The sequence below is a fragment of the Podarcis muralis genome, chromosome 1 (assembly GCF_964188315.1).
Source record: "Podarcis muralis chromosome 1, rPodMur119.hap1.1, whole genome shotgun sequence".
Taxonomy (NCBI): domain Eukaryota; kingdom Metazoa; phylum Chordata; class Lepidosauria; order Squamata; family Lacertidae; genus Podarcis; species Podarcis muralis.
In genome coordinates, this window is record NC_135655.1 from 45,470,450 (window position 1) to 45,483,533 (window position 13,084).

At 43.5% G+C, this 13,084-nt stretch overlaps 1 protein-coding gene across 3 annotated transcripts in view; it reads right to left on the reverse strand.

The window, feature by feature from the left end:
* The window catches only part of PAPLN (papilin, proteoglycan like sulfated glycoprotein), a 53,301-nt gene that overhangs the window by 24,235 nt on the left and 15,982 nt on the right, over positions 1 to 13,084 (reverse strand). For 2 of the 3 annotated variants that reach the window (XM_028724389.2, XM_077927374.1), the window contains exons 4-12: positions 11,776 to 11,836; positions 10,536 to 10,638; positions 9,118 to 9,248; positions 5,509 to 5,632; positions 4,992 to 5,072; positions 4,202 to 4,374; positions 3,414 to 3,537; positions 2,742 to 2,868; positions 1,482 to 1,547 (exon numbers count right to left, since the gene is read on the reverse strand). In XM_028724389.2, coding sequence (XP_028580222.2) covers positions 1,482 to 1,547; positions 2,742 to 2,868; positions 3,414 to 3,537; positions 4,202 to 4,374; positions 4,992 to 5,072; positions 5,509 to 5,632; positions 9,118 to 9,248; positions 10,536 to 10,638; positions 11,776 to 11,836 — 990 coding nt within the window. The remainder of the gene's footprint in view (positions 1 to 1,481; positions 1,548 to 2,741; positions 2,869 to 3,413; positions 3,538 to 4,201; positions 4,375 to 4,991; positions 5,073 to 5,508; positions 5,633 to 9,117; positions 9,249 to 10,535; positions 10,639 to 11,775; positions 11,837 to 13,084) is intronic. The other variant, XM_028724397.2, reaches the window with a different exon arrangement.

A 13,084-nucleotide genomic window follows, 5' to 3' on the forward strand; every position in this document is an offset into this window, starting at 1 on the left:
CAATACAAAAAAAGACTGCAAACTAGAAACACTGTCTGAACATTTTTCTTGGTCCTAGAAGCCAGGAGGAATTTTGCCTGGTGCCACCCAGTGGCAAGTGCTTTTATGATGTAATGGCCAACGATCAGTGCAATGAAATAAAACTTCTTCCCCATCCTGTGAACAGCATAGGATAATTTTAATGCTTCTTCTTCTTCATTATATTATTATTATGTCACTTTACCCACAACTTACAAAAACAATATAAACACTAAAACCAATTACAACAAACACAGCCAATAAACTCCTAAAAACACATCTATCGGTTCTTACAGATCCTGCCCTATCATAAGAGGCCACAAATACCTGAAACCTTTCAAATTAAGGGCCCAAAGCCCAGGTAAAAAGGCTATTTGGTGTCTACAAAATAGATAAAGACAGATCCGAAAAGCCCCCTTATTGTGTTGCCACCCTCCAGGCCTCCTGTGAAGAGGGCACATAGAGAAAGGCCTCAGATGGCGATCACAGGGTCCAGGTTAGTTCATGCCAGGAGAGGTGGTCCTCAAGGTACTGGGGTCCTGAGCCACATGAGGCATTATAGGTCTGAATTCAGCCCAGAAACCAATCAGTAGCTAGTGCAATCATGCCAGAATTGGTGTTATATGTATGGATCTTCCTGCTTCAGCCAACAATCTGGCCGCAGAATTCTGCACCAGCTGCAGTTTCTCAACCATCTTCAAAGGCAGCCTGAGTAATCACAATCTAAAGGTTATCAGTGCATAGACATGAGAAGTTAGGCTGTCCCTGTCCAGCTCCCATCAGCCCCAGCCAGCATGTCCAATGGGAAAGGATGGATGACCACAGGTCAGCCACTCCTAGGTAGGCAAAGCTCCATTTCCCCAGCATCTACCACACCCTATCATGATTTACAGAGAAAAGCCAAAGCTAAGCAGCCACTGAGACCATCACCAAGGAGGAAAGCTCCTCTAAGCAATCTAGAACAGTGGCTTTCAAACAATATCCTTAAGAACCCTGGCATGAGCATAGCCAGGATTTTTGTTGGGGGGGGAGGCTTTTGTTAGGGGGGCAGAACCTCAGATTTGCATTGATTTAGGAGGCAGCTGCCCCCCCCTGCCCCCGGCAATACCTATGAACCCTGGCACGCCTCAGAAACTTGCCCTGGGTTCTTTGGTGTATGGCTGACCTTAAAGACAGCTTGTCCATTATTAGCAAATTGGTCCTGCGATGTGCAGCCAATGGATGCAGTCTGGGGGCACGTACTCAGTTTACAGTGGGCAATGGTGAAGCGCCACAGGAATGGCCAGGATACCACATCATCCACATGAACTGAATATGCAGCTCAGAACACAACCCAGAGTTCCTTGGCAATATGCACGAATTTGTTCTGCACAACTGAAAAAAGTTTGAAGACCACTGTTGTAGGTGGGGAAAAGGGAAAGAGGAGCTGAGCAGGGCCTCTGCAATCACTTTCTCCTTGTTACCTCTTTGTTTGTAAGCTCCATGCTGTGTTGCGGCTCCATGCTCCCGGCAGATAGAGGTAAGATATCCTTTATATATATAGAACAAAGATTTTAAAGCCAAAAGTGAATATATAGACATCTGGGGTTGCCTGCTACAGCATGACTGCACATTGTCTTTTAGGGCCAAACTAGACAAGATGTTGAAAATTTATTCATGCAGCCCTGATGTGTGTGTTGTTGCTTTTAAATAAAAAGGCTGCTATGGAGTTGGGGTCCAATTTGGATCAAGGACATATGGGGGAGTGGCAGCTGACCCTTTCTTCCTGTACCAGTTCCCTGAAGCATCTCCCCAAAGTATTAGCCATGGAAGGTTTTCAGGTATCTTATTGCAAGTGTCTGGGTCCCCCCCCCCAATCTCCACAGCTAACTGAAGCTGCAAGAGTGGGAGGAAATAGACATAAGTGTGTGTGTGTGTGTGTGTGTGTGTGTGTGTGTGTGTGTGAAGTTAAACCCACCTACTTTTATACTATGAACTCAAGTTGTCCCTCCTGCCCTTGCATTTAGAGACAACATGAAGAAATACATCAGTGATACATTCACACATCTCCAATGTTTGGCTGATGCATTGAACTAGGTACGCAATGCTGCAGATTTGTTTGTGCCAGTCTAGTTACAAGGACCCATAAAATGGCACACTGGAAGTTAGCTTTGGATCCTGAGAAGTTCTGAAAGTGGAAAAGCTCCACAGCCCATCTCTCTCCGCAAGGGAAGTATCATATGGCAATTTGAAGGGAAATCTGTACACTATCCTGAGCATAAATCCCATTTCTATATAAAAAATTCAGTACCGGGACACAGAAAAACCATTTCATATCTCTGCAAATAATCACGTCCAAATAACCTCTGGATGAAATTAAAAATTAGTTCCCCACATAGGGACTTGTCACTTACCACCTGTATTCACCACAATGGCTGCTCTCCAGCCTCCAACTTAGGTTGAAGAAGTTCTATGATCCTTCAGACTGAGGTTTTTGCCCTGTCCTTTTTAGCATTTTCAAAGATACTAAAACCATTTCATAATAGCTTGTCAGCACAAAGAATTGTCTTGAATAACAATCTGTTTATCATCTTCATGCACATTAGGAGCCACAATTTCTCCTTATCTACGTTTCCAATGACAGCATTAAGGGCAGAAGAGAGACACTGCCTAGGGATTTCAGAATTCCTAGGTTCATAAATCTAATGGTTCAAACCAGGCAGGGAAGCCAAATCAAGTCTCACCGTTTTGTCTGGGGACATGGCTGAAGGCCACAAGTTTGGTTATTTTCTGGCTGTGGTTTATCTCTGCACATATAATCTGGATATACTTCATTGTCAATAGTGCAAAAGACCAAGCGTGTCTGATAACCTATAAGAGAAAAACAGCAAAGGATGTTGGTTACCGCCACTCATCCACAGCAGCAGTTAAAACTACAGAGAGATTAGAAACACTATACATCTAAGAACAATATAGCATTCCATCATCTTCATCGAACCCAAGAAGCAAAATTTAAATAGAAGGCTGTGTCCACACGAGAACATTTACACATATGTGGGTTGCTGTTTTTGTGTTGTCATCTTGTGTGCCTTCATCCACACATGGCTGCTTTCAATTTTATGCCTGACAGAAGCAAAATGGAAATAGGGGGTGTGGCATCAAATGGCATCACAGAAACCAGTAGCCGCCCACATAATGCTCTTCAGTGTGTCCACAGCCAGATAGCGAATGCTTTTTATAATAGATCTCCTTCCCTTTTTGGATTTTCCCTGAATTGGAAAAATCCGAGTTTGCTGCAGGCTGCCAGTTGGATGCTGAAAATGGCATGTGAATGACAATGAAAATTTCAAGGCACATGCAGCTTCAAATCCACATTAAACTCCGTGTGGAGTTAGCATCCTATGATACGTCCTTACCTCCACCACACTCAGCACTGCATTCGCCCCAGGAACCATAGGCCCAGCTGTAGCCCAAGCTCTGCCTTTGTGTTGGCAGGTAGTATTCATAATGTACCCCTTGGTTTGGCTCCTGGTTGATAAGCTGAAAACAGAAGAGGCAAATAAGGTGTAACACAAATAACTGCTTTCCTCACTCTTGTAGCTGTGTTGTCTGGCGTTGGCCCAGTTCACCTCAAAAAGGCAGATGAGGTGGTAAAACCATTCCTGGAACTGGGCTTGTGTTCGCTGAGAGGCATTAATCCATGTGATCACCCATCTGCTGACTGGAATGCTACAGCTGAGGAACTTTCCTCGCTTCATCTGCTCTGGGTATGAACTACACCTAACACCCAGATCCTTGCCAAAGCACACTCCTTTTCTATCCACTGCTCATGTCCAGTTTGGGACTGTCCTCCCCACCCAGGGTCTACTTTATGCCTTTCCTTTTTCACAAAGAAGAGTCTTCCTTCAATTAAAAGAAGGAACTGCTTTCTTGCTGGGGAATAGGGCGTACCCCGCACCTCTTTTCGGCAACAGGCAATAATTTAAATGGATCTTAATGCAGTTGCGTAGGTAACATAGATACAAGTTCTCTTATCCACCCTCACTGTTGTTTTTTGGCCAAGAAATGGCTATTCTCCCTTCAATCTACATGGCATTGCATTTTTATTTAAGGTTCTGCAGTTCCCTCTGGGAATAATGCTGAGCACCCCCTCTGTGGAAGCTGGAAGAGGAGGGGAATATACAAAACAGGAAACTGGGCTTACCTCAATGACCAAGGGCTCAGTAGTTGGGCCTCTGGCGTGAAGAAGTTCAGGTGCCAGATCCCCCTCAGAACCCCTGTCATAATGCACAACTGTGCTAGCAATATGCAAGGCACGGCTGAACTCAATCGTCCAGTGGCCATTCAGATAGTAGGCCCCTTGCGCGTTCTTGATGGCTGCGGGGGAAGGGAAAAAACCCAGAGGGCACAAGGGGGGAAATGTAAAAGCTGTCTAGTTTGGAAACCAAACTAGGCTCATTTCAGGCTCGTTATAGAAGACTAATACCACATCCAGAATACACCTCTGTTGTTACATGGTTGTTATTACTGTGCATCCCATAAAAAAAGGATGTCAATAGCTTCAGGGTTTATTGAGATATTACAAAGTTTACTGAGAGCTGTGTGCAACATTGAACAAATGCTGTGAAATCAAATCGCCATGGGAAGCCAGTATTCTTAGACAGCTGACATCAGTTGCTCTCTTGTCCAAGTATCTTGCTTTTGTAGCAGACAGAGGCCCACTGCCAGACTTTCTCTGCAAGGTCAACCTTGTTACTTATATCCCAATCTCATCCATGAACTGAGCAATCTTCCACTTGCATTCTGAATGGTATAGTCCCAGGACAACTGTACCATGTGAAATTTCTGAATATGCATAATTAAGTTAATTTAATATAGAATTAAGTTAAGTGCACAATTAAGTGAATGAACTGGGAATTATGTGCTTTAAGCTCCCCCCCCCCCAGCTCTCTCTCTCTTTTAACACAGAGCAATAGAAAAACTGCTGTACATACCCAAGAAGTTCCTGGTAGGTGTCGCTTCCTTAATCCGGATGCTCGTGGCCCCCATGGGAATGATGAAGATTTGATTGTAGCCTAAAGAAAGTGCAGCAAGTCAGGCACAGTAAATTCTACTTACTAAGGCAGATGGTAATAGACAAGGAAGGCAGGCTAAAGTTGCCCTTTCATGTGCAGAAGGTGTTTTTCAGAATGAATAAGCAGGCAAGTGGAAGAAGACATAAATCCACTTGTAACTACTCCGTCGCTTTTGGATTGGTTCTATCCAGATTCATATTGCCCATAAAGCAGCCCAGCCATGTAATTGATAAGTTACAGCCCAAAGTAGTGGTGCTAATGATGCATCAAGGCTTCTGCACTGATACAGTCAAGGCCTTCCTGTGCTTCAGCTCCTTGGGCCTTGGAGATATAAACTGATGAAGAAGCACGATGGAATCTCTCCCCGCCAGACCCAGCCCAAGCATTTTTTGCTATCTCACTACTGAGCTGTTGTGGAAGATCCACTATTTTGTACCTTTAGGGAGGTTGGGCACATCAAAGAAGCCCTTCACCTCGAAACAGGCTCTGCCATCTCCACCACATTGTAGGCACTTGTCTTCCTTCTTGGAAGAATCCAGAATGTTATCACAGCCAACGGCCTGTAAAATAGCAGAGTGTGAACCAAAATGCATGTATGACTCAGAAGGCCAGTCAAGGAATGCCTTCATGAGAAAAGATAAAGGAAAGGCCTACATTTCATACCAAGACCAAGGACTGGAAGAACCAGACTGGATTTTGAAATGTTTTTAAAAATGTTTTGTGCACCACTTCACTTCCCATGGTGAACGTCTGTTTTCTTTTGACCTACATTTGCCTCTGGTCCAAACACGTTTTGCAGGTTTTTGAAACACAACAAATCTGCAAAACCTGTTATCACAAGAACAGTGGGATAAATATACGCACGGCAAGCATCAATTTCTCTTTCAACCCACCTTCAAATCTCTGGAAGAAAGAACTACTGTCTGACTCCAGGTTGAGAAAATGCATACGTATGGTAGCATAGTGGGTAAAGCAATAGTCTTGTGGCCATGACTATTAACCATATCCACTTGCAAGGGGAAAAATAAATAAATCTTTGAGTGTGGCAGCACCTATTCTCTAGAACTCCAACCTGTAGATATGAGGAAGGCGGCTTTGTTTTACAGGTTGACACTTGCTTAAAACTTTTGTTTGTTTGCTTAGGGAAGCCTACCCAGACATTTAATTTTATATTGTACATACATTTGTTTTTTTAAATCTGTTGATTTTATGCCTCTAACTCTTATCTTATATAAAAAGCAAGCAAGCAAACAAGAAAGCAAACAAACAAACAAGCAAACACACAAAAGTTTACTGTTTTAAAGTGCTGTTATTGCTATTTTAATTAAAAATTTACGTCATTTTATGTACACCACTTAGGCCCCATTTGCACTATACATTTAAAGCAGTATCATATCACTTTAAACAGTTGTGGCTTTCCCCAAAGAGACCTGGGAACTGTAGTTTATTCACGGTGCTGAAGGTTGTTAGAAGACCCCTGTCCCCCTCCCAAGCATGAGGCAAGCAGGCAGCTACTGTGGGACCCTCTTCTGGCTGGGCTCCATTTCATTATAGATTTTCCCATTTCCCAGAGTTCCCCAGGAAGAGGGATTGATTGTTAAATGACTCTGGAAACTCTAGCTCTGTGAGGGGAATAATGGGTCTCCTAAAAGCTCTCTGTAGTCATAACAAACTACAGTTTTCAGGATTCTTTGTGAAAAGTCATGATTGTTTTAAATGGTACAATACTGCTTTAAGTGTATTGTGCAAATGGGGCCTTAAGAGATTTTTTTTTATTAAGCAATCTTGTTCAATAAAATAAAATAACTTTCATCAGAGTATCCCCCTGAGGCATAAACATGTCCAGTTGAAAAATGTGTCTGTATTTTTTTTTAAATTTAAGCAATATCATCCAAATGCCAGACACATTTCAGCCACTAGTCTTCCTTGGCAGCTCAAGTTTCAAATACGTGAGTAATACATTACATAATTGCTTTGTGGGAAAAGACAACTCTTAAACTTGGACAGCTAAGAAACACCAAAGATGAAAATACATCTGGCATTCGTATGGACCGGAGCTTCTAAAAAAAGATGGCTGTGGTGTTTTTTCCCCTTTTGCCGACCATAAAAATGGCCATTTTAATGAAGTTTAGATATTAAAATCTATAATGAAATGGAGCACAGCCAGAACAGTGCCCCACAGTAACTGCCTGCTTGCCTCACGCTTCCCAAAAGAGCAGGCCCCTCCATGGGCCAACACTCTCCCTCACTGGAGAAACCCACAGCTGCTGTAGCTAAAGCAGAAAGTAGGCAGTCAACCAAAGTATGAGGGAAGGTGAAAGGTCATTTTACATGCCCTGTCCCCTTCACCTAATCCTCCAACCCTTGTGGGAAATGCCAAACAGCAAAGACAGCCTTGAGCAGCTGACCAAGCAAGGGGGGGAGCCAAGAGCCCCAGAAAGTCAAAGACAGGGACGGGATGGAAGTGCATGTTGGAAGGAAAGTCAGAGCATAATACAAGGAGGGGGAGCAGGAACCTCTATCCCACTTCACCTCCCCTCACCCCATTAAAGAGGGCTTGTTTCTTTTTTGTCTTTGTGTGTCCTCTAGCGGTCATTGATGGGGCTGCAGGAACTCAAAGCAGTCTTAACAGCAAGGTGGCTTCTGGCAGTTTTGGATTACAGTGGTACCTCGGGTTACATATGCTTCAGGTTACATACGCTTCAGGTTACAGACTCCGCTAACCCAGAAATAGTGCTTCAGGTTAAGAACTTTGCTTCAGGATGAGAACAAAAATCGTGCTCCAGCGGCGCAGCAGTAGCAGGAGGCCCCATTAGCTAAAGTGGTGCTTCAGGTTAAGAACAGTTTCAGGTTAAGTACAGACCTCCGGGACGAATTAAGTACTTAACCCGAGGTACCACTGTACACAAGACTTCCCTGCTGCTTTTCCCAGAGGTACTTGTTATGTATTGAAGTTCTCACCCTGGCCACCAGGGTGTATTGTGTATATAGTTTTCACTCAGGTCCACGTCAGTTAATTTAGGTGGAGAAACCCTGGGCTGTTGACAGCCGGCTGCCTATAAAAGCAGGCCGGCAGGGCTGTTTGCTGTTCAGTTCAGTTCCAGCTTACTTATAAAGAACTACAGATGTGTCGTCTGCTATCCACCCACTACTTAATAGAACTGGGAAAACCCTTTTGTTCCAGTCCCTTGCTTTTGCGAGGCACCACTGGTTTAAAGGCCCAACAAAGCCTTTCACCTCATGTTCTTGGGGAGTCTAATAGAGCTCCGTTGAGTTTGTTGCCTCATAATAACTAGCATGTTCCTATTTCCATGCTCTGCCCCTTCCGGAGCCCAGAGAGCACATGTTGCAGGATCTGAAGCACGAGCAGATATGCCACACACACACACACACACACACACACACACACAAAGTTGTCTGCATGCTGTGTATCTAAAGTACCCATAAATTAAAGTGAACTTGCCAAGTCTTAAGAGGTAACATCCTAGCAGGTAGTAGAAAAAAAGGTAAGGGATCCAGACCAGAGTTCAAATCCCTGCTTAGCCATGGAGCTCACAGGTTAACATTGGGCAAGTCACTATCAGCCTAGCCTACCAAACGAAGGCAATAGTGGATGATGGGAAGGGGTGGGGTGCCACGGATCACCTGACCTGCTGCTTATCAAGAGGTAGACGGGTGAGCTGGCAGCAAGGTCAGCATAGTACCAATGCACTGGCAGAGCCAATAGGGCACTCCTGCTGGTTTGTTTGCACTGAACTGACCTCATCACTGCCTCAGCCTTACTCCTTCACAGTAAAAACCCACCAGAAGTCAATGAGCGGCAGTGTCGTCGTCATCCCCTCACACCCTCTGCTACAGAACAAAATTGAGGGTAAAATGGGATAAGCCCAGGTATAGTACTGTGAGCATCTAAAAGGAAGGATAGGATCAAATCTGATTAATAAATAAAAGAACTAAGAGCAAAGGGGGGGGGGGGAGAAAGGAAATAAGGGGGGGGGGGGGGAAGACGGACACGATTTTCAAGATAGAGGTAACAATGGCCTACTTGGCAGACTCCTTCCACACAGATATCATGCTTCCCTGGCTCACAGGGTGTCCCATCAGTCACGGTGTCTTTGTGCCTGTAGTAGAAGTTTTCTCCCTTTGGGATACAGTTTAGTTCACATTTATTGGGTGCTGTGAGGAGAGGAAAGCGAAAAAGCAATGTGTTACTCTGCATGTTCTTTTCCCCCCACAAAGGCACATACAACATTGTGCAGCTTTATTTATTTATTTATATAAATACTTCTATCCCATAGAATACCAGGGCACTGCACAGCAATGTGAAAAACAAGAAAACAGTTAAAAGCAGTACGGAACTACCATCATTGAAATGATTGACTGCACAATAAAGATGCAAGCAACTGCATAGGGCATGTTCTTTGAGTCCCTGAATCAAGTTGAAGAAGGCTTTCATTGGGGTTCCCGTTTATTACAGCACACTTTCTATCAAGAAAACTTTTTTCAGTACTGAGAGGGTAAAACCTGATCATCAGTACCTGGAGAAAGGATTTAAAGGCTGGGCGTTATATTATTACTGGTTTGAATCAGCCCACCCTTATTGAACTGCGACATGTTGAATGAAGCAGAATTTGCTTTTGCGGGATCCGTGCACACGTGTCAAGGGCCATATGGTAGTTTTAAAGCTGATCAAGGGATATGCTGAGGGCAGAGGTGGAGTAAGCGGGGGCGGGGCAAGCATCCCAGGGGGGCAGCGCAGCGATGTCACCCCCCCCAGGGATGACACCCAGGGTGGCCTGCACCCCCCCTTTTCCTCTGCCAGTGGCTGAGGGCGTATTTACATTTCAACATGGATTTCATTTTTATGCCAGCTCTCCTGAAGTGCATAACAACTCCCCATAGAAAAGTATATTTTTGGACTAGACAAATGGGGATGGAATGGAAAACTTTGCAACAGGAAAAGAATAGAGTTCACTTGTAACCACAGACAATGTGAATTAGCTATACTAACAACAGGGCTTTTTTTCAGTCAGAACTTGCCAGAGTTGGGCACCATTGCCATTCTAAGAGAATGAGGGAGGTGTTCCTGGTGAGTTCAGGCACATCTTTTTCCAGAAAAATAGCACTGACTAGCAACAACCAGGAGTTACCAACACTACACTTTAAATATAATTAAAATATATTCAAGTCACCTTATGAACACACCCCAATACCTCTCAAAATTTGGAACAAAGCCACCTACATACCATTTGTGATCAAACTGGACTTCTCCACAAATCCTGCAAAATCTATTTCAATGGACTCTAATCAGTTTTTGCAGGATGTAGTGAAGGAGGTGAGGACAGCACTGAAGTACTGTCCAAGCAGAGATTTGATTCAAAAAGAAGCCATTTCACTTTCTCCCTAATTCACTATGTCAAATGAACTGCATAATCATTGAGTAAGAGTAAATCCATGGATTACCTCCATAATAAGGAAGCCACTTGTATCTCTTTCCCTGAAATTCTGTCCCATCAAACTCAGCACATTGCTCTGCGCGAAAATCTCTGGAGCCCTCAGGACAGTTCTAGGAAGGATGAGAAAGAAATCTGTTATCTGGAACAAAGTTTGGAATAGAAGAAGATAAGCACCTTGCTTGGAAGAACTGTCCTGTGTGTGGCTTTCTGTATTTTCTTCAAGTCAGCCTAACTTATGGAAGGTGGTTCGGGATCCACTTATTCTATGCTTCCTCATTTTCAAAAGACTTTGGGTATCACCAGCATGCAACTGGAACCAGTGAACTAAGTGCTGGTGCATGGATACCTGGGTTCAAATTGCTACACAGCCATGAAGCTCACTGAGTGATCCTAGACTAATCAGTGGGCAGAATAAGCGAGGAAAACTATTCAAACCTTCTATTCCTTCCCATTCAGAGTTCAGGCTTCTGCCTCTATTTTTTATGCCTTTCTTCTTAGCTTGCATTATAAGAGTCTTTCAAATGCAATGTTGAATATCAAAGGGAAGGCTACTAAAGATCATGGTGATCAACAGAAAATGGCATCTATTCGGTGGAGGCAACATAGCACATTTCTGGGCTTGTTTATATAATCATGGGAACTACACAAATACTACTGCTTCTTCTGCATGTGTAGCCATTTTCCCATGTGTAGCCATTTTCCCATGTGTAGCCATTTTTCAAAAGTTTATTGAGAGTCTTTCACCTCAGTTCAACCTCTACTTCATTCCCAAAATACATAAAAAACTAAAGTCAAGGAAATACTATCCAGGGATAACAGAGTGCTTACATAATATGTTTATAAAAGAAATTACTCTATTCAGAAGCAGATGTAAATACATGCGCTGTACAGTTGTGCAATAGAAAGATTGTACAAAGGTTGTTCAATATAGTATAAAATCCCATTTGTCAGGAAACTAGGGGGGAAGCGAATTGTATATATCAATGATCACATTCTTGTACTCAATGTTTGCTAATGTTAGTTAGTTCTGAATAGCTGTCATGCATTAAATGGTGAGAATGGTGTCCTTTTACTCATCTGTTGGCTCATTTGTTTTTTATGACAGAGTTGGTTCAAGGAAGTTCATTTGTAATCTTCCTTAAGACACTGAATAGGTGTCAGATGTAACTGGCGGGGGGGGGGGAATCTTGAAGCTCTTGAAGTAATAGGGAGAACAACAGCATAAAAGAACTCACTGGTCAATTTACCTTAACATTGCACGAGCGATAGTTTCGGGTCGGTCCTATGCAGCTGAACCCACCATCTGCCCTGAAAGAGAAATCAACCATATGCAATGGCTTGGGGGGAAATTATAAATGACAAAAACCTACCATCAATTCATTCTTACATTTGCTAATAAAGTGCTAGTTGACAGTGAAGTCTTCTGCACTTCCCCTCCCCCCAGGTGGTAGGAAGTTTCAAGGTAGCCTTTTATGACATCTGTTTCCTTGTAAGGGAATGAGGCCCAGGTCAGATTACTTCTCCCAGCCCAGTTCAACTATGGTTTGTTGGAGCAAGAACAAGTGATAAACCTGAGCACTCTCTGCCTTCCCCTCACATACCCACCTTCAAAAGGTATGATAGTTGATTAAAACCAGTGTCCCAGCCAGAATTGCAAGCCAGATCAGAGAAACAAACAGAGGCAGTAGGAAGACTCCTGGATAGCCAGTACTAGCCTTGAAGTAGCATCAGTTCTCCAAAAGCAACCACAGCCTCCCACCCACCAACAGGCCAGTGACATGCAGACTCCCATCTTTTTGTTTGGTGGCATGCAAGCTGCTCATTTCCCCCCTCTCACTACCCTTGAACTAGGCTCAGCCACCACCTTGCCGGAAGATAGATGTGAGCCAAAATTCATGCAAGCCTAGCTGCATGGGAACCATTCTACGAGCAGCTGGGAAGCCCAACTATATGGCCCCTAGGCCAATTACATGGATCCCACCAATGTATTTGCTGTACAGTTGCCCCTCCACCTATATGGCTTAGGGGAGCTGCCAATAGAAAAATAACAACCATACAGCTTGGATAGTGTTTTTAGAAGGTTCCCTAAATTGTAATTAATCAGCACTGGTTGCTAGTGAGCTAGTAACTAAAGAAGGACAGAACCCTGCTGCATATAAAACATTGGTGCATAGTGATCAGTTTCAAGCTGCTATAATTTCCCATCATGTGAATTCACTATACTTTGAAGTACTGTGCTTACGGTAAGGGAGGGGCATTGCCTTCTCTGATGCCAGTCCTTACTGGAAAGAGCTACAATTTAATCAGTAGATAAACCCTTCAGGCAGATAAACACTCTGGAGAAAATGCAAAATTCACAGGGCAATCTTAGACATGTTTATTTCACAGTACTGTGTTCAATGGAGCTGACTTTCCAATAAGTGCATTTAGGATCACAGTCTCAGAAAGTTGGTGGTATATCAAATCTACACGGCTGTAGAAAATGTGATGGTTTTTCAAAACAACATCAAGGCAGAGACTACATATTTAATAGTATTCTCTGTCTGGCCAGTTTCA